We start from the raw sequence: 25,938 nt of genomic DNA on the forward strand, positions 1-25,938 counted from the left end.
CAAGATCATTGGAATGGGAAGTCATTGACTGAAAACACGTTATGCTTTCTATTAGGGCTATTTTGTTGCTTTAGTGTGCCAAATACTCCTCATAGTCAGCCTTTGCATTCCTAACTCAAGTTTCTGTTCAGTAACCATAGTTAAAACTATTTAATTAATTTGTTTCAGCCAAAAAGTGGTGTTTAATTTTTGAATTTTAATATTTGAACAATTCTCCTACTTTAAAAATTAAATATTTTTTGCAATTAAAATTGTGTCAGGTACTATGTTACTCATTGCACATGTACCATTAATTGAATTTCCTCTATAATCTGGCAAGCCCAGATCTATGGTTGTTTGAATTTTGAAGTGAAAGAAATGAAGTATGGCTTGGAAAGGTTTAAAACCACACAGCTGATAATCACTAGAATACAAAATGTACCATTAATCATTAATGGCCACAGAACATTGCTTTCTCATCAACGCTGTTCACTTTTCTTCATAAATTACCCAATCCATATTCTTACTGCTCCAAATCTCAATAGCTTGGAAAACAGAAAGGGATATATTCCTATAAATTTACCTTGTTGACAGAGTGACTAATTTTGCAATAATGGCATTCAAATTTCTTGAAGAGGCCAACCTTGTCAATGTTATTGTAATGTCAAGAAGGTAGATAATACTTCTTGTTGCAAGAGAATTATCAGTAATTATAATTACAATTATTGAGCCCTGTGATGGATTTATCCCTAAGAGCCTGATGTTTGTTTTCATAAAGAGGGTGACCTTCTGTATATTTTTTATCTTTAAAAGTGGGTAATCACAAGAGAGAAAAGAAAGACTATTAAAAATATTAATGGGAGAATAGGCAAAAGTAGGAACATTAAGGAAAATTGAGATATACTCTAGTAATAAACCTCATCACAGTGAAAAATTTTATAGGAGTCAGAGTCAAGGACAATTATATTATAAACAGTAAATTACTGCTCCATTTACCCAAGTTGCTGCTTCAACCTATTTAGTAACTATAAATTAAAGAGATGAATATTTATAATGGTAATCCCCATAAAATTATGCATATCCTTTAAATAACACAAGGGTAGGAATTGATAATGATATGCTTAGAACATCATGTGATACATAGTCACTCATTAGATAGTTGAATAAATAAATAAATGAGCCCATGAAACTTAACTACATAAACATTCCAGGTGATGGATTTAAAAAACCATCAGACTATCTATGCACAAACGAAGTAGGCATCGTTTCTGATATAATACCATTTCAGTTTATATGTTTATAAATCAAAGGACTATGTGGACTATGCCATCAATATGCTTTATCAGAGAACATCATGTCTATATCAAAGACCATATGGAGTAACCTAATCCTGCTATTACCTCTGGCACATGAATTAATTTTTATCATTTCTAGTATATATTATAAAACCTTTTCCTGGGCTCCATAAATGCCCGTCAACATGGTAATACCTCTAGTGAAACATTTTCTTCTTTCATTATAAAATTTTCAGTGCAGTACAGACTGAATGATCACCGTGAAAACCATTTATTAATCACCATACTGTGACAGAAAATTGACTGGAACACTATTCATATTTTACCAAAGAGTGGAGTAGCCAAGCTTTATTTTTCATACAATTTTCTACATTTACTTTCTACATTTATTGTAATGCCTACTAATGACTGACATTACAAGGCAAATGTACCTGAAAAGAGACCAATAATTTATTCAACTAACATAAATGAAAAGAGTATTGCTAACATGTTTACTTCTCAGATAGATATTTAGAAATAATATGATTAGAGGTCAATACAAAATGCACTCAATTTCTGGAAATTTAGATACAGTTACTAATGTATTGTAGAAAATGTTCTGGTTTAAAAATTGAACTATGCATTTACTTTCATGACTTTTATCTTGTGATTTCATTGCAAAGTAATTTCAGCATTTTTCCAAAATTAATTTTATACCAAGCTTGAAGATAAATGGTTTTACACCTATTTTTTCTGGGTAAAGCATATTAGACTTTCTAGAAAGATTGACTCAACTGAACTTTATTTTGCAATACAACTTCTTAAGTGTGTAAAATGTTTCAGTTTTAGTATATCATTTTATAACACCATGACTGTAAAAGGTAAAACATTAATATGTTAAAGAAAACAAAATTTGTACATTAGACAAAAACTAGTGTTACCACCACATGATACTATTTTGATGGTGTCCATAATTTAAAATAATGTCTATATTCATTGTAAAACCATACTTGACTTTACTCCTTTAAGGATAAACCACCCAGAGCAAGAAAAGCTAACACATTTTACAATGAATTTATTGTGTTGTCTACCAATTCATCAAAACAACAGCCATAACTGGTTCTCAATTCATAGTGGATCAACTTCTAAATTTTCTTTACTACAGTCTTGTAAAAGTGTACTCACACAACCATCTTGGTTTCACTTATTGTATAATACTCAAATGTACATGCTATAATGAATGGGATATTGTTATATAGGTTTTATTTTAGTTTATTTCATCTAATGAAAGCTAACACAAGTGTTCCCAGCAATTTTCACCTGCTAGGTTATGCTATGATATACAGAATATTATGTATGAAATTAATTTTCCACATATGCTATCAAATTATGTTGGGTTTATAAGAAAATACTGATGTATAAATAAAAACTCTGTACTGCTACTAAATATTGTTTTATTTATTTGGTATTAAAATATAAAGGTGTGCATGTAATTAGCATTTTGTCTATATACACAGAATGAAACACCATGGAATTACACATTTTCATTAGGACATTTTAGGTGTCTTGTTATCACAGTAGGTACTATGTCAGTCTCATTAGGACATTTTGGGGGACATCTGTTAAGGAATGGACATATATGTCTGTGTATAAATGTGGTCTATAAGTTCTTTGTGCACTCTTCACTCTAACATTTAAAAAGAGGAAAGAAATAGAAAACAGAGGGAGGAATTCCTAGTATTTCCTTCTATGATTCAAATATTAAAATTTAATAAGATTCCCAAGTGTCTCTCAGTGAATCATTAGCTGTGTTTCATTACTGAATAACTACTGAGTTGTACATTAAATTTGTAATTTTATGCAAAGGTATAACATTAAACATTTGAATTCTGGCAGAGGGAAAGATATTATTGTTTTATAACAGTATAAGTCTGTACCAAATGGTGTCATTGCCTTAGTTTTCAATTTCTAACATAAAAGTTGAGCTTTTATTCTGTTGCAGAAGTGATAAAACCTTATTTTTCCACAATCCACAAAGCTGTAATTTTTTGTATCTCACATTTTTTGTCAGTTTTTCTGTTTCTTATGTGATATCAAGATGTGTTAGATATTCTGTAACATTTTAGAATATTCTTCTGAAGTAAGTATTTTCTTTATATTATTGCACAACTACAAAATTAAAATTACTAATATATTGTACTAAATGCAAGTTTCTATGTTTTTATGGATATTTTGAGATTATTAAACAAACTTTCCAGTTTTCATTGAGACCTCTCTTCAGAAAAATGTTTTTCATATTAATAAGAGAAAATATGATATCTCAAAATGAATGATTTTTGTCACATATATACTTCTTTGAATTATAGAGTTCTAAACACGAGCTTTTTATTGCAATATCACAAAAGTGTTGCTTCTCCATATTTTTTCTGTCATAGAAATGATCTGTTAAAAGAACTTCAGCATCATTAATTTTAGAATACAGTAAATAACAATTTGAAATGAAGTTTCAATTGTTTTCTTTTCAAACAACAAAGGTTTTGTTCAGTATAACACCCTCATACCTCTGCTTAGCTAAATGTTGATGAAACAACCAATTTTTAGAGGTAATTGTGCCATTTTAAAGGAAGCAATTTTTGTACTTCATGAAAATTACCATTTTTCAGTATCTTCCTAGAGCAGATTGGTTCTTAGTTTTTAGGATTACAATTTCCTGTAAACGCTGGATGAAAAAATGTTAACATGTATTATTTCTGATAAATAATATGGTAGAATTGCTGTCAAAAGTGAAGGAGAAGCCTCAGAATATCTTTGAAAGTTAAGGACTATCTGGAGAAAGCATGGAAAGTATATGTGATATAAGGGGAAAGCTGCATTAGGTAAGAGAGAAAACATACTAGCAGAAAGTGTGATAGGAAAGATACCATTACCTGTAGAGTGAGGAAGGGGATGAAAATTGAGGAGCTGGAGGTTTTAAGGGGAAATTTGTTACCAGCTTGATTTAATACTAGAATACCAACAATGGCTTTGCATTGGTTACTAATGGGAAGCACTAACGATTAGGACTTTTTGACAAACTAAATACAAATTCAAACAAAGGTGTACATTTGTTCTTTAACATTTCTTCTCCTCTCATACATTTATATATCAACCACAGTTTCCTCTCCCTCCACTCCTCCCAGTTGCTCCCCCTACTTCCCCCCTCTTGAACTAGATCAATTCCTCTTCTGTTGCCCCTCCCCTGACAACAAACCTTCATATCACAGCTGCACATGGCAAACTATTGATTTACAACCTGGCAAGACATGTTAGAACAATAGTGGCACAGAACTTATGGGAGTGGCTAATCCATGACTGGATCAAGTTAAACTCATGCCAGAAAAAGGAGTCCAACTCTAAACAGTACATGGATGACTAGGAACCATAGGCAGAGCAGCCCGGATACCCAGGAATAGAACCAAACACTCCTGGCAAAAAACAAAACAAAACTAAAAGGAAAATGAAAACCAAACAAACAATAAAGCGAACCAACAAAAGTCAATGAAGTGATCTCTATTGATATTCTGCTATACTCATATATTGAGGCTTAGCCTAACTGTCAGCATAGAGTTCTCATCCACCAACCAATTGGGGCAGATGCAGAGACCTACAGACAAACATTAGAACATTAGAATTCTTATAAGAAATTGAACTTGGTAGGAATTGATTGGTAACTCAAATTACAGCCCTTTCTGTGTAATATATATATATATTCCATATATGTGCTTATACACACACACACACACACACACACACACACACACATATATGTGCTTATACACACACACACACACACACACACACGGTATTTTTCAGACAGTAAACAAAAAACTTCTAGCATGCATGAAACTCAAAATAATCTAATTAAACTAAATTAAACACAAGGAGATACATACTCTATGTTTCTACTTATACAAAATATCTGAACTAAGCAAATCACAGAGATAGACAGTAGATGGAGATGATACCAGAGGCTAAAGTGAAAAACTCTTTGTTTATAAAGTTTTAGTGTGATGTGGATTAAATTTTTGGATCCAGATAATGATTATGATTATAATTATGATTGTAATCAACGAAAAGGAATTATACAATAAAATACTTATCTTACAAATTTGATGATATAAATGTTTTATGAAATATTTTAAATAATAAAGACATGATACCCTATGAGCATATACAGGGGGAGGAGGTCCCCCTCAGTCACAGTCACAGGGGAGGAGAATAAGGGGAAAGTGGGAGGGAGGGAGGAATGGGAGGATATAAGGGATGGGATAACAATTGAGATGTAACAAGAATAAATTAATAAAATATATTTTTAAAAATTAAAAAATCTTATCAAATTGTACATTTTAAATACATGAATTTTATGACATGTTATTTGTATGTCAGTGAACAAGATAATAACAAAAAGACTATTACAATTGTTATTGGGCTACTGTTGTACTGGTTGATGACAGTCAAAATGTAAGCAGATTCATACATGGATATTCACTTGACTCATGATGGTTGTACAGTAGGGAAATAATTCCTTTGAATAAGTAAATGATTTGAGGGTCAAAGTAATATGGATTGCAATGTAAATTCTTGCGTTCAATTTGTTTTTAAAAATGTATTAAACAGATAAACATTTTATATTTTACACCAATGTTAGAATTTTTCCTAGGTGGAAAACCCAAGTTTTGCAAGTAAGGGAACTGGAATCTAGAAAATATTGCCATGCATTGTTTAGGAATTAATTCTATATTCTTAACCTAAAATAGTAATTTTACATCACAATACTTGCTAATTAATTGCACTCCAAATTAATTGCTTTATCAATGTTTCAACCTATCGAATGATATTTCCAAAAAGTAGTGGTTCACACTTGGCCTTCTGCCATCTTGTAAAGTCATCCACTATCACCAATTGCTTTGCCTCTAGAGTAAAATATACAGCCAAACCACACAGTCAGGTTAAAAACACTTCTGCTTCCTTCAAAGAAACATTCAGGAAACAAAGCAAATACAAACACTTGCAAAACTTAACACATTTGACAGAGAAGATAGTTAATGTCTAACCTTTATCCACTGGAGATTTGTCTGTTTGAGCTTATTTTCAAGTTTGTCTTGTTCTTCTGGTCTTATGGGAGCACTTACAAGTACTGCTCCTCCCGTTTCATTTAATTGTTTTAGAATTCCCTGGCGTAGGGGCAACTCTTCTGCCAGTAACTAAAACAGACATAGACAACAACATTTGAAATAAATTACAGTGCTACTCCAGCTACCTCTATGTCACCCTTATTGACTAGTGTATCAAAGTGAAGCAACTTAACTGAAGGTTCACTGGCACCTGAAGTACCAAATACTTCCCCAGAGCTGATAGGCTTAATAAACATCTGCATCTAAGCAGATAAACCATTCTATGACTACATTATTTTATTCCCTTGAGAGTTTTTTCAATTGAAAAATGTTAGATTACAGGTCGAGTTCTGAAACAACACAACAAGCAGGTATACTAAAAGTATATGTTTTATCAGAAATAGAAGAATTTGAACAACTCCGTCATACTCTCAAGTATTTTAACACACCATATAATATACAACAGCATGTCCATGAGTAGGCAATCACTTGAAGTTGTAGAATACTGAAATAACTCTAAAATTACTTTTAAGTTAGTTTTCAAAATAACTGCTAGGCACTATGCACATATAAAAATGTTTGTATCAAAACACATATATATCCATCCATAAATATGTATGTGCGTATGTATGTATGCATGTATGTATGTATGTATATATTTATGTTAATTGACAGTGAAGAAATTACACTGGGAAGAGATACAGATAATATATTAAGCAACAAATTGATGATTCAATACATTAAAATAGTTTCATATGTGCTCTATACAGATAGGCCCTGGAGATTTTAGTAAACAAAATTACCTTGACTTGTTCTAGCTTTTCTTTTAGCTGCTGATCATCTCCAAGTGCAGTAGTAGCAACGTTATCTGCTTCTTCCAACCACAAAACAAATTCATTTAAATCTCTTTGAAATTCTGACAAGACATTCTTTTGTTCTCCAGTTCTGCAGAAAGAAAAATAAAATTATTTTAAATGACATACCTCTCGAGCTTAAAAAAAAAAAAACAAAATAATAACAAAACCCTAATAATACTATTTTTAAAAAGTAATTAAAGTAGAAGGATCCAGAGGGTCCTAGAAACCTACAAGTAGAACATTATGATAGGCAGATTTGGGCCCAGGGGTCCCGCTCAAACTAAGGCACCAGCCAAGGACAATACAGGCGGTAAACCTTAAACCCCTACCCAGATCTAGACAATAGACAGAACACTCTCCACAGTAGAGTGGAGAGTGGGATATTACTTTCTCACATACTCTGGTGCCTCACATTTGCCCATGTCCCCTGGAGGGGGAGACCTGGTGGCACTCAGAGGAAGGATAGCAGGTTACCAAGAAGAGACTTGATACCCTATGATCATATACAGGGGGAGGTAATCCCCCTCAGGAACAGTCATAGGGGAGGGGAGTAAGGGGAAAAGGGGAGGGAGGGAAGAATGGGAGGATACAAAGGGTGGGATAACCATTGAGATGTAACAAGAATAAATTAATAAAAAAGTAATTAATTTAAATGATATCCATTGTCCCAAAAGCCTTGAAAGGAAAATTGATGCTGGATAGTAAGATTGAAAACTTAAGAATGTTTAAGCAATACTTCAGTCTTTTAATTTATATTTTACTCATACAGTTTTAAGTTAGGATTATTATGGAAAACCTACATTAGGTGACATGTATGCATATTTGAAATTTAAGAAAAGAACTTTCAAGACCAAAATGCAAATCCAAATAGGGTACTTGAAGAACAAAGAGAAGTAACCAATGGATATCACTGAGGGTAAAAATAAAGTATTGATTCAGAAATGGCATAAAATGAAACCATAGTCCAAATTTGCCCTAAGGACCCATGATTTACTATCCCTTAGTCTAGAAGACTTTGGAAAGTAAAATAAAAAATGTTAATAGTTTGGATGAAAATTCATATTTCCTCATGTCTAAAGTTTCTTTCCTAAACTGTGGCATGGTTATAAAATACTCTTTCAGAATCCAAAGGATAATTCTTAATTCAAGGGAACTCTTGCACAAAAATTATAAAGAGCTCTCTATGAACTAAATGCCTACATATAAATTACAATAAAAAGACTATCTAATATTTAATATTTTCCTTTTAAAATGGGTAAAAGTAAATAGATGAAAATGTGATTGAGATTAAGGAAAAAATGATTAGCGTATTTTATAGATTATTATTATTTAATAAATAAAACTGCACAAACCACATATATAGTTCAAAATTCTCAGCAAACACAACTGTGAAAAACAGAGACCACCTAAAAACATTGGTATTTCTTCTCATGAGACGGTAGATCCTCAAGAAAATATATATTATATGATGATTTCTAGCAATACATATCCTTGAAAATATTAAATTATCAATAAACATTTATTACCTTGATGTAAAATATCAATTCTTGACTAATTTTTAAAATATAAAAATAGTCCAAATTGACATCAACACTCATATTGAATACTATGGAATGTGATACATTCAATAGAATGAATAAAAATTAAATATATATATATATCAGTATATACAAAAATTTTAGTTAAAAAGATGACATATGATATTACTATCTTTGCATAATGTTTACATCACAAAATAATCAAAGTGATAGATCATAAAATTTGGTAATAAAGAGAAGAAAGCAAGATATTTCTTATAGCAATATATTTCTTTCTCTTTATGGTGAATCTTAAATTTATTTTGTATTGATCTACAAACTTATATATGTACTTTCTCTTATGTATATTAGACTTCAATTAAAGCCTTCCATGATATCTCCCAAAAGATTACAAAAGCAAATTTAAATCATTTAAAATATGAACCATTCTTCGTACTCATAAGTCTTCCAATCCAATATGTAAAAATAAATTTCTGTCTAATTAAAACAGATACAATATATGCATTCATATAATAAAAATGTCCAATAGGATATTATAAAACACAAATCATTTTTATTATTTTTGTCTCTTTTCAAAAACAAACTTGTCATAGTTGTAAACATTTGCATAGTGTTTTTATTTTATAACCTTGATTTTGCATCTGTCATTTAATTTTCCAATAAATATTCTTTAACTGTACATTCTTTAAAGAACTCAGCTTCACATTATCTATTTCTATTTCTAAAATAGATTCCCAGAAAGAAATTGCACACCTCCAGTCAGGAGTAAATATTAGTCCTCAAGACATTTTTGCTTCTCACAGTTGGAAATATCATGCATATTAGCCACAAATGCTGCTAAATATTTTACAAAGTATAAGGACAGCCCCTGACAATCAAGAATTTTCTACAGTTAAGAGTTGTCAAAATGAAGTCTTCTTCAAATGTAACAACAGAAATTCTTAAGACATTTTTCCTTGACTGATATTTTTAATTTTTAAAATATTAAAATGTTCAAAATGGATGAAACAAAGATAAAACATATACTATGGATATCATTTTTAATATCAAATAGCCAAGAAGCACTTACAGAAATCCTCAATGTCCTTAATTATCAAGGAAATGAGAATCAAAATGACTTTTTCTCAGGTGATGGCAGAGAGAGATAATTCAAATCAACAAAATCAGAAATGAAAAGGGAGGCATAAGGACAGACATCAAGGAAATCCAAATAATCATCAAGTCTTACTTCAAAAGCCTATATGCCACAAAATTTGAAAACCTAAATGAAATGAACAATTTTCCTGATAGCTACCAACTACCAAAATTAAATCAAGATTAACAAATTGAATAGTCTTATAACACCTAAGGAAATAGAGGCTTTTATCAAAAGTCTCCCAACAACAACAACAACAACAACAACAACAACAACAACAAAATAAAGCCCAGGACCCAATGGTTCAGCGAATAATTCTATCAGACCTTCAGAGGAGAGCTAATACCAATTCTTTTCAAACTATTCTGCAAAATAAAATCAGATGAAACATTACCGAACTCATTCTATGAGGCCACAGTCACCTTGATACCTAAAACATAGAAATATGCAATAACAAAAAGGAGAATTTCAGGCCATTTTCTCTTATGAACATTGATGCAAAAATACTAAATAAAAATCTCACAAACCTAATTCAAGAACACTTCAAAACTACTATTCACCATGATCAAGTAGGCTTCATCCCAGGCATGCAGGGGTGGTTCAATATATGGAAATTAAGCAATGTCATTCATCACATAAAAAAAGAAAACTGAAAGGAAAAAAACACATGATCATCTCTTTAGATGCTGAAAAAGCATTTGACAAAATCCAACACCCATTCATCTTAAAATCCTGCGATACAAGGCACATACCTGAACATAGAAAAGGCAATATACAGCAAGCTTATAACCAACATCAAAGTAAATGGAGAGAAATGTAAATTGATTCCACTGAAATCAGGGAAAAGACAAGGCTACCCACTCTCTCCTCATCTCTTAAATATAGTGCTTGATGTCCTAACTAGATCAGCAAGATAGCTAAGGGATAGTAAGGGGATACAAATTGGAAAGGAACAAGTCAAATTATCACTATTTGTGGATGGTATGAAAATATACATAAGTGACCCCAAAAATTCTCTCAAGGAAATTCTATAGCTGATAAACACCTTCAGCAAAGTAGCTGAATACAAAATCAGGTCACAAAAATAGTAGCCCTCCTGTATACAAGTGACAAAAAGGTTTAGAACGAAGCTAGGGAAACTACATCCTTCACAATAGACAAATAATACAAAGTATCTTAGTGTTACTCTAACCAAGAAAGTGAAAGACTTGTATATGAATAAAACTCCAAATCTCTAAAGAAAGAATTTGAAGATTTCAGAAGATTTCAGAAGATGGAAAGATCTCCCATGGAAAAATCACCATAGGAAAAAAAAATCTGTCTTAGCAAAAGTAATCAACAGATTAAATACAATTCTCATCAAAATACCCACACACTTCTTTAATGACCTTATAAGATAGATTCTCAACTTCATATGGAGAAACAAAGAACCCAGAATAGCTAAAACAATCCTGCACAATAAAATATCTTCAAGAGGAAACTCCCTCCCTGATCTCAAGCTGTTCTATAGAGCAACAGCAATAGGAACAGCTAGATACTGGCATAGAAATTGGCTGGTTAATCAATGGAATCGAATCAAAGACCAAGAAGTAAAACCACACATGTATGGACACTTGATTTTTGACAAAGAAGTTAAATCCGAACAATGGATAAAAAGCATCTTCAACAAATGATGCTAATCTATCACCCTGCACAAAACTGAAGTCCAAATGGATTAAAGACCTCAACAATAAACCAGACACATTAATCTGTTAGAAGAAAAAATGGGTAAGAGCCTGGAACTCATTGACACAGGAAACAACTTCCTGAACAGAACACTAAGAGCCCAGGCCCCAAGATCAAACATTAATACATGGGATGTTATGAAACTGAAAAGCTTCTGGAAGGCGAAGTACACTGTCAACAGAAAAAAAAAACCTGATAGAGTAAAGACTGGGAAAATACCTTCACCAAACCTACACTTGACAAAGGCCTAATATCCAAAACATATAAAGAATTCAAGGAATTAAACACCACCAAGCCGAATAATCCAATTAAAAATGGGGTACAGAACTAAACATAGAATTATCAACAGAGGAATATGGAATGGCTGAGAAACAGTTAAAGAAATGCTCAAAATTCCTAGTTATCATGGAAATGCAACTCAAAATGACTCTGAGATTCCATCTTACACTTATCTGAATGGCTAAGGTAAAAACCTCATATGACAGCACATGCTGCTGAAGATGTGCAGAAAGCAGAACACTCCTCTATTGCTGGAGGGAGTGAAAATTTGTACCACCTCTTGGAAATGAATCTGGTGTTTTCTTAGAAAAGTTGGAATGTGGCTAACTTAAGACCCAGCTCTACCACTCCTTGCCATATATGCAAAAGATGTTCCACCATACAACAAGGAAAATTGATCAGCTATGTTCATAACAGCTTTAATCGTAATAGCCAGAAACTGGAAACAACCTACATGTCCCTCAACTGAAGAATGGATAAAGAACTTGTGGTACATTTACACAATGGAGTGCTATTCAGCTATTAAAAACCAGGAATTCTTGAAATTTGCAGGCAAATGGATGTAACGAGAAAAGATCATCCTGAGTAAGGTAACCCAGACACAGAAAGACACGCATAAGCAGATATTATCCACATAATATAGTATAACTACACTACAATACAGAGACTGACACATCAAAAAACGACTATGTATGATGTGGACCTAGACGCTCTGTTCAGATGTAGCGGCACAATTTCCTTGTGGATGCAAAAATGTGGAAACTAGGGACTATTTTGTACATGGACTCTGGCCACTGCACTTTGATAACTCCCCCTGACAGGGCAATCTTGCCAGGCTATAGAAGAAGAGGCTACAGTTAGTACAGATGAGACGTGATAATCAGATGTTAGGGGAGGAGAGCTCCCCTTTCTGAGAACTAGCCAAGGGACACAGAGGCAATGAAAGAGGGGAGGGGGATCAGGAGGAGATGAGGGAGGGGGACACAATCCGGATGTGAACAACTTAAACTGCAGGACAAGCAGGTAACTTATATTTCTGATTCCATTATATGGGAATAGCTCTGAGACTGGCTGAGACATGAATGTCTAGGCATGGACAATGCTTCTTTTTGGCTACAGAATTCCTATAAATTATTATTAGATATTTTTGTATGGCATAAATGAAGATTTATAGATGTCTTTTTTCTGCTCATACTAAGAGAAGAGAACCTGCCTTAATTGTTTGGTCCTTACACATTTATAATTTTAGGACTGTATAATGCTTGTGAGAAATTGTTTTCAGAACAAAAGTTCTGAATACTGACATTGGATCAAACTTGACAGAATTCATTTCTCTCAGCATGCTGGACACCGAGTCCTGCATCCTTAATCTTAAAGTGCTTTCATTGCTGTTTCCCATTATTACAGGACAGCTCCCAAGACAGTTTCTAAGAAAGCTTCCAATCTCAATTGTCTAGCATTTCAGACTCTCCCACACAGGACTCAAATTAAACCTGGGATCTATCAACATTTAGAAACTGGACCACAAATGTTATTTATAGCTTGTTTCACCTTTTCCACAATTTTATTTGGGCCCCTACAAAGGTATTATTTGTCCCAAATAAGCTGGAGGAAATGACACCCCATTTCTTTTAAGGGGGTTGCTTTCTTGGGCTATAGAGGGTTATTTTCAATGGGAGTTGGTTACAAGTTATTATTGGACTTGTTTAGAGAGAAAAAAGGTTGAACTCATGGATGTCTCTCTTTTCCTTTATCTTCCATTCTTACATTTGGAGACAGAAGTTGAAAAGAGAGTGGAGGGGAATATAGAAATATATAGAAATGCTTAATGAATCTACTCCTCAACTTAATGTCTTGGTTGTCACTCACAAGATTATTTTTAATTCACTTGTGTAGAATTTTGTATATAGATGCAAAATAAGCTCAATTTTAGATAAAGTGGTATAGAATTCAAATTTAAGATTATTCTGCACACATTATATAATATATATATATATATATATATATATATATATATATATATATATATCAACTCTAACATGTGGTACTGTACCCATATAACTCAATTATAATACAAGTTTTGCTTCCAATATTTTGAAAATGTGATTAAGGCTGTTTATGATAAATAAGTTATATAAATCAACTGTTAGCTGATCAAATAATGGTCATATCAATTACTAGTCTATTTTTATTACAAGAATATACATCTCAGGTGCAACAGATAGATAAGATTCTATAAAATGATAAGGTAAAATACCTTGATAAGGTCTTTAAAATCCTCAGAGAGATACAGAATATGGCATTCTAAAATGTTTCTATTATTTTTAAGATTCATTAACAATGAGACAAGTTAACTCCTGGCAACACCTAGCCTACCTCAAAGAGGATGACAAGTATCAAAGAACCTCCTCATGGAGATGGAGTCAAATGTAGCAAACAAAGCAACTTGTCAAAATGTCCTCATTTCTGCCACAGACAGAATTCTGCCTAAAAGGGTGCAAGCTTGAATGCAGGCAGAGTTAACAGCCAAACCCTGCCAAGACAATGTAAGCAAGTACTCAATAGTTTCTGCCTCACAAATATGTATGTCATATATATTGGGCCAGAAGGCTAAAGATGATGCTCCAACATTATAGTTTTGGGTGACTGCTCAGGTTGCACACTGTCTCTGCCATCTTCTCATTTGGAAAGCTATTAACCTGTACTTCTGGCATACTCAGATAATCAAGTTTATTCCTTCTCAAGCCTCTGATGGAGTGGAAGACTGTGTAACTTGGTTTTACAATGATGTGTAGTTGTTTAGGGGTTAAAATATTTTTAGGTCTAGATAGATGTATTAAGTTGATAATGACAAGATGTGATGGAGGTTGATTTACATTCAGAATTTTAGATGAACAAAGATAGAAAAGATGCTTTCTTCAAGGCTGCCAAATACAAAAAGCCAAAACACTAAGATTGTAACATTTATTTAAGTCCTGATTGTTTCATGGTTCTTCTTGCTGTAGGTAATATATTGTATATAGGTATAATAATATAAATGTATATGTAAAAATTTAATAAGAAAAGAAAATCAAAACGACTATGAGATTCCATTTTACACCTTTCAGAATGACTAAGATAAAAAACTCAAGTGAAATCACATGTTGGTGAGGATGTAGGGAAAAGGGAACACTCTTCCAATGCTGGTCAGAGTGCAAACTTGTACAATCAGTCTAGAAACCAATCTTGCTCTTTCTCAGGTAGGAGGGCATAGCTTTACCTCAAGACCCAGCTGTACTACTCCTGGGCATACACCCAAAAGATGCTCCACCATACAGCAAGGATATTTGCTCACCTTTCTCCATAGTAGCTCTATTGATAATAGCCAGACTCTGGAAACAATCTATATTTTCCTCAACAGAAGAGTGGATAAAGAAACAGTAGTATATTTACACAATGGAATATTACTCAGCTATTAAAAACAAGGAAATCATGAAATTTACAGGCAAAAGGATAGAACTAGAAAAGATAATTTTGAGTGAGGTAATCAAGGCTCAGAAAGACACACATGGTATGTACTCACTTATAAGTGGATTTTAGACATTTAGTCCAGGATATACCACAATGCACCAACCCAAAGAAGATAAGTAACAAGGAAGACCCAAGGGAGAATGTGTAAATCTCACTCAGAAGGGAAAATAGAAGTAACAGCTGAAGAGAGGGAACTGAGATCAGAGAGAGTAATAAGGATAGAAATCAGAGCTCGGGAGAGCATGGTTGGGAGGACAGAAGGTTTGCAAAGAAAAATTTAACTGTGAGTGGGGGCATCTCTGTGAAAAGTTGGAGATCTATGTCCAAATATGCCTCTGGGAGGATGTGAGGCTTACTGTAGCAGAGACTCCTAGTAGCAGAGGCCATGGAAACTGAAGAAGACCCTCTAAGTAGAAAATTCTCCTAGTGGAGGTGGGAGAACACCTACATACCCACAAAGACTTTGATCCAAAATTCACCCTGCCTACACGATAAAGATAGAATAGATAGATCAGAGATAGAGGGAATGTCCAACAAATGCCTGGCCCAATCTAAGACCTACCCCATGGAAAGGAGCCAGCCATTGACACAATTAATGATACTCTGCTACACTTTTAGACAGGAGGCTATTAGGGTTGTCCTCTGAGAGGTTCCATCAAGCAGCACTTTTAAAAAGTACTAAGACTTACAGCCAAACATTGGGTGAAGCATTGGAAAAGTGTGGGGAAGGAAGACAAGAATTAGAGCTGACAAGAGCTCCACAAGAAGACCAACAGAGCCCACTAACCAAGGCCCAGAGGACCCTGTGGAATCTGAAACACCAATGATTTTACCTAAGTCCTCTACGTAGATGTAAGCAATGGGAATCTCATGCTTCATGTGGGTCTAGTAGTAAAGGGGGTGGAAGTGGTGATGCTCTCTGACAGACCTCTGTTGCTGCTTTTCAATCACTTCCACCTGATGAGACTTCCTTGTTTGGCCGCAAGGGAAGAATTCAGTCCTGATGCTACTTGATTGGCTGTGGTGGGTGGTTAGGGGGATCCCCTTTCTCAAGGAATAGGGAAGGAAGGAAGGTGGGGACTGGGAAGAAAGGAGTCAGGGGGCTACAACCGAGATGTAAAGTGAATGAATAAATAAATTTTAAAAAGGAGTTAAAAATTTAAAAATATGAAATTATTTTGTGTCCTTTATTGTATTGATTATTTTATAATTCGGATATCTATATAAAAGGTGATACAAAAACTCCACTATGACCTTGTTATAATTTGCTTTTCTAAGTGCATGTGTTTCTGAAATTTCAAAAGCCTCAACTTTCAAGTTCAGTTTGAAAAGCTGCGATTTGAATTTACATATTCAGATGACTGCAGAAAAGCAAAGGAACACAGTATTTCCAGGAATGTCTCTTGACAGAACAATTTAAATGTGTTTTATGTTGGCATTCATCAGATGAAGTGTTATTTCTTTGTTTACCTACATGCTTAATGCTTATGGTAGGATTTATTCAGGCACGTGGTAGTAATAATAATGAATGGGATATTTAACATTTCACACCTGCAATTAAATGTGAAATGTTTTACTTTTAGAAGAATTTCATACAGTTAGCTGATTTTTTCTAAAACAATAGCTTCCATCTGAAATATGTCTCTGTTACAATTTACATTTTAAACACTGGTGATAAAATTGAAGAAAGCAAGTATCATGATAAGAGAAATTTGAATAATCAGAAAGGAAATTTTATCAATGTAATTTAATATAAATTCAATATATTCAATAGTTTTGTTGGCTGCTCTTATGGTAAGAAGAAGACACTGGCTAATTTCCCTGACATGATTTCTAGTGTGACAGTACAAGTATGTGCATTTATCCAGAGTTATAGGACATGTACTAAATATATTCATATTTGAATGTTTTCTAGTAGTAAAACCATCCTTCATTTAGCGTACGTAATAAAGAAAATGAACCTTAGATTTGTATATTTTATATGCGGTCATGTAATGGTGTATCTAATTTCTGACATGAGAACTTTTTCTCCAGTTGTTTCAGTCAATTTTCAGATGAAAACTTTGGAAAATACAGATAGAATCATAATATACATGCACACACAGTACTTAGTCACTGACAATATATCTGTTACTTAAAATTTGTTATATTAATGAGAAAATTACGGCATTTATTCATTTGTTATATATATAATATATATATATATGTATATGTATATGTATATATGTTAACTGTGCCCAAGCTCTTAACATAAATGTTTCACAATGTAATCTTCATCCTGATAGACATACTTCTTTTGCTACCAAACTCAGTGTTCCAACAGAAATCATTGTCTTTCCTTTTGTGATCTCTACTGATACTGCTGATTCCAGGTATAATGGTCACTAGAAATGTCATTCCAAGCCACAGTGTATGCCTCTGTGTGTGTGTGTGTGTGTGTGTGTGTGTGTGTGTGTGTGTGTGTGTGTTGGTATTGCTATGAGAAGAGTTTATTTTTTATAACAAATTATAAAAGTAACTACTTATCAAGATATTTTAGCTATTTTAAAGTATTTATTTTAAACCTTTACCAGTCTTGTCTTCCACAACACTAACGTCATAGCAAAAATAGATTATCCCCAAATTGTATTTTCTTCTAGTTTTTTGCTTTTTGATATTCTGTACTTGACTTCCACAAGTCATTAAAATGGTTATTAATTGAAATTAAGAACGGCTAGTATCCTGCCCCGTTACAAAGTTCAAAAATAAGGTGACACACCAAATAATTTGGCCAGATCAGCTTTCCTCAGAGTTCAGATATACTACTGATTAAAACAGAATGTTTTTCAAAACTGCCTGGTAAGTTGGATCCACATATTGTGTATTTCTTCATTTTTATTATGATTTACTTTATTGTATTTATTGCTTGAAACTTTTATAAATTTATGCAGTTTAATATCTTCCATTCGTTTTTCTATTTCTCTCTCTAGATTTCCCATAGATTCCTAAATGTTTCTACTCCAACTTCCTGTCATCTTATTTTTAAGATAACATACTAAATGCATTTAGTGTTGTGTATACATTTATTTGTATCAGGCCATACAATACCAATGTCCAAAACCCCAAAGAAAAATGCTAGGTTTGTCTCTCATATAAATGAGTTTATCCTTAAGTGGATAGCATCTATCTAGTCATCATTATTAAATGGTTACCACAATTTTGGTAGGATTGGAAAAGAATGAAGCTTGCCTAGAGAATGCCTGGAAGCCAAGTGCAAGTACCAACCACAATGTTGCATGTTTTTAGCTAACTGAGGGATAACTGAGTCTTATGGAAGAGTAGGGGACTAGAAGGTCCTGGAAGGGTCAGGAGCACCACAAGAAGACCAACTGAGCCACCAAATCCAGGTGGTGGAGGGTGGTGCTTCAAAGACTGATGCACCACCAAAGGACTGTACATGGTGAGGACCTAGACTCTCTGCTACAATGTAGTAGATAGGCAGCACAGTCTGCCTGTGGGTCTCATAATATGGGAAGTAGGGACTACTTCTGACCTGGATTCTGGTGCCCACAGGTTGATCACTTCTTCCTGGCTGAGAGGCCTTGCCAGGCCACAGAGGAAGTAGATGCAAACAGTCCAGATGAGACTTGATAGGCTGAGGTCAGATGTTAGTGGAGGGGGGTTCCCCTTTCTGAGGACTAGGGGAGGGAGGGTGTGGTATGAGGGAGGGATGGTGGGACTCAGGATGTAACAAAGGAGTGGGCTACTATCTAGACGTAAAGTGCACAAATTGTTTTAAAGGTAAAGAAAACAGATCTTAACTCGTCTACTTGTTAAGGTATCATTTTCCATTTTCCTTTATCATTATTTACAGTTAGAGTTACAGTGGAGTTTGAATACAAGGAATACATACTCCAGGTGAAACTCAAAACCCAGTCCTGATCCACTCATCTCAATGTAATTTACAGGTGATAGTGTTTCATTTTTTTTCTACCACTGATAAGGCCACAAAAGCCAAACATTCAAATTGTCAGTGTCACACACACACAGGCACAAAAATCAAAGTACCATTGGAGGCATCCTGATTCAGCATTTGGAACAAAGCTCCTTGTTCATCTGAAACAATGTTTTAAAGGATGAATTCACAAGATATAGCCATTGGGTTTAGTACCAGAAATGTACTATTTTTAGAACAAAAATGAAGTATAATATAGTAAGATAAAACAATAACTAACACATCAGAATTAGTCGCTGAAGTACACTATTTTTAAAACAATAAAATATAGTATAGTAATATAAATCAATAACTAAGATAGCAGAATTAGAGAAAACTAACACACAGAAGAAAAAGAGCCAAAGAGAAGGCACAGGAAAAAGAGACCTTCATGTTCACATACTCAGGAATACCATAATGACTAGGCTGGAAATAATAATATACATACCAAAGACCTAATGCAGACCCATAAAGTCCCTGTCCATGCTGCCTCAGTATCTGTGAGTTCATATGAGTTTTAAAAATCATGTTTATTTATTTAAAAGACCTTGTTTCCTTGGTGTTCTCTATACCTTCTGGCACTTACACTCTTCCTGCCTCCTCTTCCATGGGCTCCCTGAGCTCTGAGAGGGGAGACTTGATGGAGACATTCTATTTAGGACTGAGAGCTCCAGTGTTTCTCACTCTTTGTATGTCTTGCTCTATTCTAGCATTTGTTCCCGTCTGATGTAAGAGGAAGCTTCTCTAATGATGGCTAAGCAAAGTATTGATTATATTTGTATTTTTAATAGCAACTTAAATTAAGCTAGGTAATAAAGAAACATTATAGGTGAGGGAACATACCATTCAATAACTGTGAAAAAGAATATTCTAGGCAGAGAAAATTAGTACAAAGTTCCTGAGGAAGGAATATAGAATATTGTCAAAAATGATAGACACTAAATAAGTAAACAAAATATTTGTAATGGAATGGAATGAGATGGAGAACATAGTGGGAGACAAAAGACAAAATATTTATACGTCCTCAAGAGATCCATGAACTTTCATATTCACATACCTAAACATTCAGTTTGTAAACTAAAATAAGTTTTATAATAATATATAGGGGATTATAGATTGAACTATGTTCTTGAAACCAACTTTAGAAGTCTATTGAACTAACTGAGTTCTTGAATTTCTACCCATTTTTTCGTGCTCCTCCAGGTAGTGAAAACTTGGATGGTGCTTTTGGGGACTTTTCCTCTAACATAGGTTGAATAATATAATTTTAACATGCTATCACTACTAAGTCAAAGACTTAAGAAAGCTGGTATTATTTCAAATAATTTGGTTGATATCAATTCCAGTTAGGTTTTAATTTCGAAGGCATTGAAAATACCGTCATCTTCTTTCCTAAGTCTGCTGCTCTGACAATGAGTGCAAACTTTTATCATTTTCCGGTTTCTCAAAGCTAGAAAGTTGAGCTTCTCCTCACTCCTAGTATATCAGTAAACTAGTCCTTAAAATTTTACATGACACATGTTTCTCTATTTTGCCTATTTCCCTGCAGCTCTCCTATCATAATATTCTCTGCTCCTCTCCTCACTGACTGGTCTCTTACTTATTTCTACACCCCATCTTATCTCTTTCTCATCCATTCTTGATACTTTGGAATTAGAAATTTATCTAAAATATATCTCTACCCATGAGGTTATATGTTCAGTAATTTCCCAGTTCCAACGCCAAGGAATCAGATTCTTTAATAAGGATTTTTTTTAAAAAAAAAGGCTGGTTGGGATTTTTAAAATCTTTCTTTTAGTATTCATAATTATATTTTATTCCATATGCTGTTGCAGAATTTATGCTTCTTTTAAATCCAGTATATGTACATCAGGATTTGTAGTGAAATGTTTCCTCTGCCAGAAATACTTTCCCATGCTCCCATGCATATTAATTTAGTTATCTTGCCATCACAAGTTAGACCTTACTTACTTCATGGACTTTTGCACAATTAGTGTATACAATCTCATAACACCTTGTAATGTTTCCTATGAAATCTATCAATATTTTTTAGGAAGTAAAGGTCAATATACTATACAATATGATAATACTCTAATCTCAGTACATAGCATATACTATCTTTTCAATTCTTACTAATAGCTAAATAACATCTTAATTATTCATTTCAAAGTAATAACATGGTTCACATTGGACTTAAGAAATTTTCAATGGAAAACAAAATATATATGTAAGAAGGTAGATTTTACTGAAAACAAAGTAGATTTGTTTGGGTAAATCTCACATACCAGGGGTTTTCATATAATACCTCATAAACCAAACCTTGTTTACTGTCTGATTTTATAAATACTGTTTGAGTGAAACACAACAATACACATTAATGTATATATTGTCTGTCTGCTTTTATGCTATAACTGCTCTGTGGAATAATTCAACTGGATACTGAGTGATAAAATATTTAATTTTATAACTTTAATTGCTATATAGTAATTTTCACTTATGTTTTCATTGTACAATGTACACTATCATCTAATATGTACTCATTTGCTTTTGATAAGCATAATATTAACAGGCCCAGGCAGTATATATACTTCACTGATGAACTTACTTTATGTTGTACAATATTTTACATGCTATATTTCATGGCTGTATGTCATTTCTTCCTTAGGCTAAACAATATTCTATCTTATTTATATGACATAGTTTCTTTATCCATTTACCTGTCAATGTAAATTTATATTGATTTTATATAATGGATATTGTGACTAATGCTTCACAAAATATGAAATCATTAATATCCCTGTAATATCTTGATTTTATTTTCTTTGGCTATGTACCCAGACATGATATTCCTCCATAATATCACAGTTCTAGTTTTAATTTTAGAAGAATCATTATCAGCTTCATCAGTTTACATTTTTATCAAAAGTGTTCAAGAATAGTAATTTCCTCACAACATCATCAATAATTTTCTTTAAAAAATAATGGCTATCATAGCAATTGGAAAACGAAAACTGTATGGTTTATTTTAGACTTCTCTGTTGATTCAAAATGACAAATTTCCTGGTTGGCCATTTGTATACTTTCACTGGAGAAATGTCTATTCAAGTCCTTTGAAAAGTAGTTTATTTGCTTTTTTTTGCCACCAAACTATAAAATAACTCTACTTCTGTACACTAAAAAGAAACAAACAAACAAACAAAAAATAAACCATGTAAAGGGATGAAAACTTCCACTTGCAATAGTATCAATAAGAATATATAAGAATATGCTTAATAAAATTTGTATATTGATTAATAAACACTGGTATAAATTAAGGAAGACAGAAATAAACAATCTCTCATGTTCATGGATTGAAAAAGTGAGGTAGTAATAATATCATTTATATCCCCCCAAACAACATGCATATTTAATTGTATCTCTTTCCTGGTTTTATTTTTTTAAACAATACTATAAAACCTTAAAATTTAAATGAAAGCACAGAATACTACAAATGTTCATTGTAACCTCAGTAACAATGGTGGAGGCATCACACTTTCCAACTTTAAATGTAGTACAGTTTTACTGCAATTTCATTTTCAAATTTGTTTGGGCAACTTCATACATTTGAATTTCTGTATAAGTTATAAGATTGATTTTCAATTCCCATAAAATGTATGATAATATGTTAATAGAAATTTTATTGAATCTCAAGATAATTTTTCAATACTCTGTGATCTTATGTCAAAATTTTCTATTCAGAATACAAAATGGCATCATTTTGCTTAGTTTTTCTTCATGCCTTTCAGCAATGTTACATAAGTTCCTGGTAGAAAATTTCATTTTTAACGTATTTATACCTCATTGTTTCACTCACATTACAAAGAATGAGAGTTATTTATGTGTCAATTGTTACTTTAGACCTATTTCTCTGGCTATTTTATTTCCTTTTCATCAGTACTCCTTTTATGTGCAAATGACAAAATAAGAAATAACTCAGGGAAACAACATTTTTTTTTTACAATAGCCTCAAGTAATACAAAACATTTTGGGGTAATTATAACCAAGCAAGTGAGGAATCACATGATTAAAAACTTCAAGTCTTTTAAGAAAGAAATTGAAGATGTCAGAAAAATGGAAAGGTTTTTCATGCTCATGGATCAGTAGGATTAACACAATAAAAAATGGCTATCTAACCAAGAGCAGTATTCAGATTCAATGTGATTCGCATGAAAATTCCAATACAATTCTTTTATTTAATTTATTTTTTATTGATTTGTTTTTTAATTTTATTTTATTAATTTATTCATATTACATCTCAATTGTTATCCCATCCCTTGTATCCTCCCATTCCTCCCTCCCTCCCATTTTCCCCTTACTCCCCTCCCCTATGACTGTGACTAAGAGGATCCTCCTCCCCTTGTATATGCTCATAGGGTATCAAGTCTCTTCTTGGTAGCCTGCTATTTAAAGATGCTGTCATTCATGTATTAGCAGTGTTACTGAACTCTTTTTGTTTGTTGTAGTGATGTTTATTGAGTCTTATCATATTGGTGAAGTGTATGATCATTATCTATTCAAACAAGTTTTTGAGGTTTTTTTTTGTTTGTTTGTCCTGTTTTGTCTTGTTTTTCAGGACAGAGTTTCTCTGTGTAACAGCCCTGGCTGTACTGGAACTTTTGTAGACCAAGCTAACTTTGAACTCATAGAGATCCTCCTGCCTCTGGTTCCTAAATTCTAGGATTATGTATGCTACCTCACCCAGCTAACAAGCTCTATAAAAAAACCTTATTTTTCTCAGTTTTTCCTGGAAATGCCAAACCACCCATGTAAGAACATTTGATTTCCTATTTCTTGTAGGACTCTGAATGTTTGTTAATTTTCCATATTCTTTATTCTAAAGATTCAGTAATTTCTTTTTTATCTTGTTTGCTTTTTATTTTATTTATCATGTTAAGTCAAGGTTGTTATTAAACCCATACATTTTATTTAAATTATTCTGCTTTTTAATTCCAAAAGTCCATGTAATCTTTTATTTGTCACCATTCACATTATACATACTATTTTACTTTAGACATAACTGCCTTTTATTATGAGATGTCATTTGTTCATAGGGTAATTAGATTCTACTCTACTAAGTTGAACACATTACTTAATTCAGAAAAAATCTCTTTGGTTTGTTTGTTCTCCTAATAGTGGTTCATAGTTCCCTTTCTCTATGGCTGTTTTGCACACATTTGTTCTTGAAAAATTGACATTTAAAATAATATAATGAAACAGTTCAAGATTCCCTTCCCCCTTTTTACTCCTTGGTTTTTCTTCTTAAAGTATTAACACCTTGACAGTATTTGTTTTTCTATATTGTATGGCTTTTGCTAGATCTTCATTGTTAAAAAATAGAAATAAAATAATAGTTTTTATTCCTATATTCTTAAAAGTTAGCATAGTTTAGTTGATATCAAGCAACATTTGCTCAGCAGTCATACTAAAGACAGTAGAACTTTCAACTTCTGCTCATAGAACCCAGAAGGAAAAAAATGGTAAAATAAAAATATACATGCTCAAATACTATGGTATTTAGTTTCAAATGTAATAAACACTAGTGGAAACACAGGAGATTGTTACAATGCATTTAATCAACAGTTTTAATTGCTAATTTTCTTCTGTCTAGTGTAAAGGTTAATTGGAAAGAAAACACAAAAGAAATTAGTTTTATCATGGAAAGATAGGTTTGTAGAGTTAGAGTCTGTTTCTTGCACATAGTCCTAACTACATACAGTTACACTACCACCACCACCAACAACAAAAAATAATTTAGCAATGAAAACGATTATAGTCATTATAAAGAATTCTGACTTTAATTCATATTTTTTAAATGAAGGACAGTGATGGCAAGTTGCAGAACATTCCAGAATGTCATCCCTATGTCAATAAAATATACATCTGTATTTACTTTGCTTTTACTCAGTCATGTCCAGTCTTGTTTCCTTCTTTAACGTTCAGTTTTTCACCAGAAAAAAATTCACAAATATATCATTACAGCTAGAATTGTCCTTAAACTCTGGAATGGTAAACCTCAGAACACATAGACTTGATGTTCTTCCACTGGCTAATGAAGAGTCTAAAATGATATCAATTTGTTTAGTCTAGGTCATCCTTATTAGTTTATTTTTTCATAGAGGTAAACATGGTCTTGTGCTACTAGAATGAAAAGCACAGACTTGGGTCAGACTCAGTAATTGTTATATACCTGTCTAAAGTCTGGTTAACCTTAGTTAAATATTTTAATTTATTTTGAGGTACAATATTATAGCTTATAAAATGAATGTATGAATATTTTAATTTTTACCTACTATTTCACAAACTCAGGTAAGGTGATGGATATTAAAGACCTCAAAAAATAAATTATCATTAAACAGGGAAATATCAGTAAAATTCTTATTATATTCACTTTCATAAAAGAACATGCAATATGTAATATCACTAAAATTATCTCTTATGAGGCTTGAAAGATGACTCAAGAGTTAAGAGGACTTGCT

The 25,938-nt window shown here is 32.8% G+C and overlaps 1 protein-coding gene across 10 annotated transcripts in view; it reads right to left on the reverse strand.

Annotated features, from left to right (window-relative positions):
* Window positions 1–25,938, reverse strand: part of DMD (dystrophin) — a gene marked incomplete at its 3' end in the record, with an annotated part of 2,106,393 nt that overhangs the window by 796,206 nt on the left and 1,284,249 nt on the right. For all 10 annotated transcript variants that reach the window (XM_084788839.1, XM_084788837.1, XM_084788840.1 and 7 more), the window contains 2 exons: window positions 7,210–7,351; window positions 6,347–6,496 (listed from right to left, as the gene is read on the reverse strand). In XM_084788839.1, the coding sequence (XP_084644965.1) occupies window positions 6,347–6,496; window positions 7,210–7,351 (292 nt within the window). The remainder of the gene's footprint in view (window positions 1–6,346; window positions 6,497–7,209; window positions 7,352–25,938) is intronic.

This window comes from Acomys minous (assembly GCF_964271855.1).
Source record: "Acomys minous genome assembly, chromosome: 7".
NCBI classification, from domain to species: Eukaryota; Metazoa; Chordata; class Mammalia; order Rodentia; family Muridae; genus Acomys; species Acomys minous.